The sequence below is a fragment of the Habropoda laboriosa genome, unplaced genomic scaffold, assembly GCF_001263275.1.
Source record: "Habropoda laboriosa isolate 0110345459 unplaced genomic scaffold, ASM126327v1 scaffold181, whole genome shotgun sequence".
NCBI classification, from domain to species: Eukaryota; Metazoa; Arthropoda; class Insecta; order Hymenoptera; family Apidae; genus Habropoda; species Habropoda laboriosa.
In genome coordinates, this window is record NW_017100301.1 from 20461 (window position 1) to 27148 (window position 6688).

General features: G+C 29.8%; 2 protein-coding genes across 2 annotated transcripts; one reads left to right on the forward strand and one right to left on the reverse strand.

The window, feature by feature from the left end:
- Positions 1 to 1052: 1052 nt before the first annotated feature.
- LOC108573972 lies at positions 1053 to 2107 on the reverse strand. Its single transcript, XM_017936465.1, has 2 exons — positions 1976 to 2107; positions 1053 to 1859 (listed from the first exon to the last, which is right to left on the reverse strand). The coding sequence occupies exons 1-2, from the start codon at positions 2105 to 2107 to the stop codon at positions 1053 to 1055; spliced, it is 939 nt and encodes a 312-aa protein (XP_017791954.1).
- A 709-nt stretch (positions 2108 to 2816) lies between these two features.
- Positions 2817 to 4493, forward strand: LOC108573970 (RAB6A-GEF complex partner protein 2). Its single transcript, XM_017936463.1, has 6 exons — positions 2817 to 2938; positions 3003 to 3124; positions 3310 to 3417; positions 3489 to 3638; positions 3729 to 3841; positions 3917 to 4493. Exons 1-6 carry the CDS (start codon positions 2817 to 2819, stop codon positions 4445 to 4447), a joined length of 1146 nt encoding a protein of 381 aa, XP_017791952.1. The 3' UTR covers positions 4448 to 4493.
- The last annotated feature ends 2195 nt before the right edge of the window (positions 4494 to 6688 follow it).

The following is a 6688-nucleotide window of genomic DNA, read 5'->3' on the forward strand; positions in this document are numbered from 1 at the left end:
TATTCAATAAATAAACATTATATTTGTTGCATATAAAACATAACATTACTCATATAAATCCAAAAATGTGAACTTTTATTCATTATTGTAAATATCAGTTGTAAATACAATAAAAACTTTGGCTGTAGTACGGTATGACGTCATAGTAAAACGAAATTTTGGGGGGGGGGGGGGGGGTTTGAGATATTAATAAAAAACTTTGAGTATAATACATTGAATTCTGCTTACAACTCATTCAAATTCTAGCCAGCTTGATTCGTACTGAGTTAGGTTTCGGCTAACTGATTTAATCCACCATCAATTACCTGAGGACAATATCGCTATTACGTCATCGGCCAGTTGACAGCGACGACGGTTGTACGACGCTGACTAATACAACGGCGGTTGTTTAGTAGTGTCTGTATAGACGGAATTCAATGTACGGTACCGAAAGTTTTTTATCAATATCTCAGAAACTAATAAATACCCGAAGTTAAAATTTTATATTTGCCCCCCCCAATTGCATTTCATATGATGGTTGAATCGTACGGTATTACAGCCCTTCGACGAGCCTCCAATGTATTTTGTATTTTAAAACTACTTTTTAAACACAAGATAATAAAAGGATTAAATACGTATCAAACGTATCATAGTCAATTCTCTTTAATAATTAGTATTAACGATCCGACAAAACTGCTCTTAAGCTGCTCTTTAAACAGCACAACATTAGGTTGAACGATAATGTCATAATACGAACTTGTAATATTAACAAAAAATTCACCAATATCATATAAAAGCTTGACAAACAAATAATTTTCATACAACCTTACATCATGACCCAATAATTCACTAACATAATTCTTTTTAATTCACTGTTGTATTACTGGCAGAAAGATATTGATGTTGTATCGAACAAAATAAGAAATGGATGTAATAAAAGCAGTATCTAAATTCTTATAATAAATGCAATAAGAATGACTAAATAAAATACATTGGAAATAGACAATTCCCAATTGTACAATCTGCATTTTAAAAAATATACAATTGTAGATAAAAATACACATAAATTTATATCATTGAGAAAATAACTCTTCTTCAGATTCTTCTTCAATAAGATTCAAACTAGTTCTTGGCTTTCTGCTTTCAGAACTGCAACTTTGTTTTTCATACGTGCTTTTTTTATCTTCCACTATGTAATTGTTCAAAGTGTATTCCTTATTCTCCCCACAATCTTTGCTACTAGATATGTTACAAATTGTGCTACTATTAATAATACAATCTGTCTTTTTAGTTTTTCGCATACCTTTGGAACTATTATTGCCCAGAGACTTCCGTTTGTTAGCTCTGATAGATATTGTACGTTCATTATTTGCAGCATGTTCTTCTTTTTCTGACTCTTCGCTTTCATCTGTATATATATCAAAAATTGATTCTTTTGTATTGGGATTCTCTTTTATTGCATCTTCTAACTCTGCAACTTTTCTTTTTTTCAAATTTAAAATCATTATAAACTTTTTATAAAGATTTTGTTCCATAGAAGTTTTTATTTCTATCATTTTCTCTATTTTTAAACTTAATTCCTTATTTACATCTATTAAATTTTTATTTTCTTCTTCTAACATGTTTAATTTATCCTGACTGCTTTGATAAAATTTCAATAATTGTTGGAAACTTTCACAAACTACTTTAATATCTAAGATAGGATGTAATTCAATTCGTCCAAGAGTCCATACATTCTTTTTCCATTCCAAAGTTTTGTCTTGAATAAAAAATATAATTTCTTTATCTTCTCGACAAAGTATTCTTTCCGTTTCTTTAAGGTATTCATCAGTTGACTTAGATAATTCACGACAAAAGTAATTTACATCTTTGATACTCATCTATAATAATAAAATTGTTTTTATTAAAAGAATATCACGAAATTACTATAAATATGACAAATTATCTAAAATAAATACATATTTTCAATTTATTGATTTAAAATTTATATACTAACCTCACCATATAATGGTGATACTGTTGATTTTAATAACATTACTTTAAAGTGTGAGTTAAACCATTCTATATAGAGTGTATGACATTTGTTGTCGACTTGATTAAAAATTTCACGTGCAGTTACTTTTATCATTATAATAATTTCTGATAAATTGAACAATAGGTTAAATAAAAATGTTTTAATTGTGGAAAGTCAATATTACAATACTATACTTAAAAAAATAAATATCATATTGCTGATGAATCACGCTTGTGCAGCTCATACTTTTAATAAACTACTTGTTAACAGTTAAACATGTTTTTACTATCAAACTAACGTAAGGGAAAAGCATGTCAAGAACGGAAGCGACAGAACGTAATAGGAAAGGGGATTGCATATACGTATGTCATATGTAGAGTGACATATTTTGACATATTTTAGAGTTTAATCTATTCTTGATAATATTTCTAATTAATAGGGTTTAAATAACAGCAACTTGCTCACAGCTAAATTAATAAACAAAATATTGTAAACAGAAGAGTTTCCTATTCAAAAGTAATAATATAGACATTCTTATGTGTATGATTCTAGGCTAACATTTTGTAAAATTTAGAAAGTATCAAAGTATCAAAGAATTAGTTTGATTGAAGCCGCATGTTATAAACAATATTATAAGCATATTATAAGCAGATTTATAAACTGAAAATTTTATATGAATTTTGTTTATAAATATTGTTTTATATAATGACATTAAAACAGTATACTGTATTATATAATAAAAGTATGATATAAATTGACAGATTTAAAAAAATAACATTTTGAGACTTATTTAAGAGAATTATTGACATTTATAATAAACATTATGATTGAGATAACAGCAAAATTAATTAGAGGACCTGTATATTTTTCTGGAGAAGTTATAGAATGTTTAGTGACATTTAGTAATCCACCAAATCCAATTCATCAGATTTCTCAAAGTCATAGGTAAATGTGCAATTAACTTATTTTGTAAAAAAAAGATAAAATTTTTATGTGTAACCAATTTTAGTGATATTTTTGAAAGCCTTGCATGGGCTAGTGCGCAAGTGCATTGTCAATGTTCTGCAAATAATAAAATTGTATTCTCAGAAAAATTAAATACAACAGCTCGCTTAGCGGCTATTAATGCAAGTAAGTTAATAGAAATTTTCTTTATTCTTTGTAATATATATGTTACAAATTATTTAACACTTGAAGTCTATTAAATGTACAACTTGGTATAGAACATAACATGAAGTTACTTTCTCAGTTTTTGTTATTACTAATGTAACTTCTTAATTCATTTAGATTGCTTTTTTATAAAAAGTATCTTGCAGATACAACATTTGCACCATGGCAACAGGATAGTGGCCATGTTGTATTAAATACGAAACCCAAAATTTTGTTTTGTGATTTAAGATTGTCTCCTGGTGAAAGTAAAACATGTAAGTTTTTAAATGGTATTTGAATATATAATATATATGAGATTAAAAACTTATACATTTGAGTTTTGTAGATATTTATAAAGAAACAATTCCAAGTGATGCACCTCCATCTTATAGAGGGCATGCAGTAAAGTATTCATATAAAATCACAATTGGGACACAACGAGTAAACATGGCTATAAAATTGCTTAGAGTTCCATTTAGAGTACTTTCTTTAAGTGGTAATATATTCCTTATACTAGTTCTTTAAATTAATATGTAATGTAATATATGTATGTATTATTCTTAATTTAATGCTTTGATTTTAACAGAATTACCAGAAGTAGCTGCTTGCAATGATAGTGTTGATTTAAGTCCAAATAATCCATTTATGGAAACACAACACAGAGAAACTCCATTAGATGTTGCACTACAAACTCTTCAAGTCTGTCAAACTTGTAATACAGACTATTTTTTTGTTAAATAATAAGATTAATTAATGTATTATTTTTGTATTTAGAATTTAACAACTAGACGTAGCCCAAACTTTTATAATATTACTAATGGACGTGGACGCGTTGTAAGGTTTTGCCTTTTTAAAAATTCCTACAAACTTGGAGAGGATATAGTTGGAACATTTGATTTCTCAAATGCTACTGTTTCGTGTGCGCAAGTATCGGTTGCGTTACAATCAGAAGAACATGTTTCAGAGGAATACAGACGAGGAAAGGTCTCAACACCCACTTTCGCCAGTTATAATAAACATCACGAAATGTGTATGGGTTTAAAGTACTCTCATTTAGTTTTACCTATACCATTACATGTAACTCCAGATTTTACTACTGATTTAATGATGTTAAAATGGAGATTACATTTTGAATTTGTTACAACATCCAAACTAGTAGAAATGCCAAATGATAATACCACCAACTGGCAGGGACCATTAACATTAGATGTTGAAACAATGATTTGGGATTTACCTGTTCATATTCATCCGACAACTATGCCACCTAATACCACGCAACAAACAAAATACAGTATAGTGATATAGTAAAGTGAGAAATATTGTTATGTTGAAAATTCTCAGCATTATTATTTTTTAGCAATAGTTAAGTGTTTACAGCTAAATGCTTTTCTAATTATTTATGTGTAAATGTGGAAAAGTAATGTATAAAGAAATGTGCATATGTAAAATACTTTATATAACATACAAATTTATCAAAACCAATTTTAACAACAAATGATCCACACAATATTTAAAGGATAGAACACCAAACTATACTACATGTCCTTTTACATATACTTGGTGGAAGTGTTTAGTGCGGTCCTAAATCAAACCGTTTAACGGCGACATCGATTAATTTAACCACATCCAGGACCGTATGTCATTTGTGAATTTATATTTAATATATCTGCTTCAAATTGTTCACTGAAACTATACGATATTAAGCCTCCGTCACATCCTGCTCAGTAATATTGCCGTATTGGTAAGAATTAACCTACAGCTGTGAAAGATTAAGGCACAAACAAATTGTTTAATATATTGCAATAGGAGAATCAATTCCGTGTTGACATTAAACGACTTTCAACGATGATCGGGTACTTCAACTTACCCATACTGCGATTCCCTCGCTCAGATTATATTTGTGTACTTTGGCACCTAACTGATTTTACGACCGCACTTAGGCATTTCTATGACGTATTACTTATACATTACGTACTAAATATTTAATAAATGTAAATTTCATTAATTTTTATATGGGTTTTGACATGGATAGTATTTGTAAAAAGGACGAAGTATTGATTTAACATATTTATAAACAATTAATATATTTTATTATTGTTGATTAAAATTGTTCTTATTTTAATTTATATGCTGTTGAAATTAATTTAATATTACTTTGTTTCGCAACATAGGAATTTATAATTTCTCACTGTTAATTAGGCCACAATTGAGGTACAGAGGTGGAGAGGTGTGCTGCAAAACATCTTACCTCTCCCTTGGGTCGGGGCGCAAGCCAAAGACGCGGAAAGGGCTGTAGAAGGAATTTTTAAGCTCCCGGGGCCCTTCGTAGCGCGCCCGACGAGGATCACCATGGTGATTTTAGTGGGTAAAAATCCCATACTACCCCTCTTCCTCCCCCGGGGTGGAGTGTGTTCTTGAAGATTTCCACCACGTTAAACAGAAAAAAAGATACAGGATTGATCTAACACCAGGGGTGTATTACACGGGTTCTCGACTTTTCCAGCTCGGATCAGGTCGAGAAATATTGGTCGAGATCGAGCGTGATCTGAAGAGTGTGATACGCATCGAGAATCCAAAAGTATCCTACGACTAGAGATAGACCGAACTCATGAACTTGTGAATCACGCACAAGAGATTCGATTACGTTCGTTCCCAATTACGGTGATTTTTCACAATGATTTGGAGAACATAACAACAGTTCTTTGCGCTCGTGAATTTATAGTTTTTTTATTATCATTTATTTTAATTTATACAGTGTGGGTGATTTACCTAAAAACATATATATATTTCGAAAAATATGGATGACACAGAAAAATATTTTTGCTTATATTTATTTGACCTTGTGATGACCTTGGAAAGCTTTATGAAAGTTACGTTTAAATTTTTAAATGGAAACCTATACTTTTTGTTACATATTCTTGTAGCTGACGTTAAAACCTTTTCAAAACACTACTCACATATGCATTTTGCACTCGCATTGCAATCACACACATTGAACGACGAACGTGTATGGAGATTCTGAAATTGCTTATATATTATCAACATAAAGGGTATAGTGTAGTATCAGGACTGCAAAGTTTTTTATCTGAATTTGTCTTTTTGGGGGTATTTTAAATCACTAAAACTGAAAATGAGTGTAATTTTTCATAGAAATAAACGGTTTTAAAAATTCGGCCTTATGGACGTCGCACAGTGGGCCAGGAACCCCCAAGAACTGGCCAAAAGTCGAGTAGAGAATTAACGTAAGGAAGACTTATCATCATACTCAGGAATAGTTAAAGTACACATGAACAAAATATTTTGTTGATTCAATTCCTGTTCCATTGGCATTGATCTAAAGTTGAAAAACGCTTTGAAATTACTGGTATGTCTGTTTCTTGTAACATGAATGTTATTCATCAATTTATGTTTAATTTATGAAATTTTATTTTTATTTATTTATTTATAGATACATATCAATTAAGAATAACACAGATAAGTTACGAAAGTTAACTAGAAATTGTAATATTTTATTCTTTATTGTCATACTGTAACCATATTTCGCAG

Bases quoted from the DNA above. Each gene is read 5' to 3' on its own strand.
- LOC108573970 (XM_017936463.1), top strand. From the start codon at position 2,817: ATGATTGAGATAACAGCAAAATTAATTAGAGGACCTGTATATTTTTCT. The intron at 3,125-3,309 runs GTAAGTTAATAG...AGTATCTTGCAG, and splicing joins CTTAGCGGCTATTAATGCAA to ATACAACATTTGCACCATGG. The intron at 3,842-3,916 runs GTCTGTCAAACT...TTTTGTATTTAG, and splicing joins TTGCACTACAAACTCTTCAA to AATTTAACAACTAGACGTAG.
- LOC108573972 (XM_017936465.1), bottom strand. From the start codon at position 2,107: ATGATAAAAGTAACTGCACGTGAAATTTTTAATCAAGTCGACAACAAA. The intron at 1,860-1,975 runs GTTAGTATATAA...TTATTATTATAG, and splicing joins TATCACCATTATATGGTGAG to ATGAGTATCAAAGATGTAAA.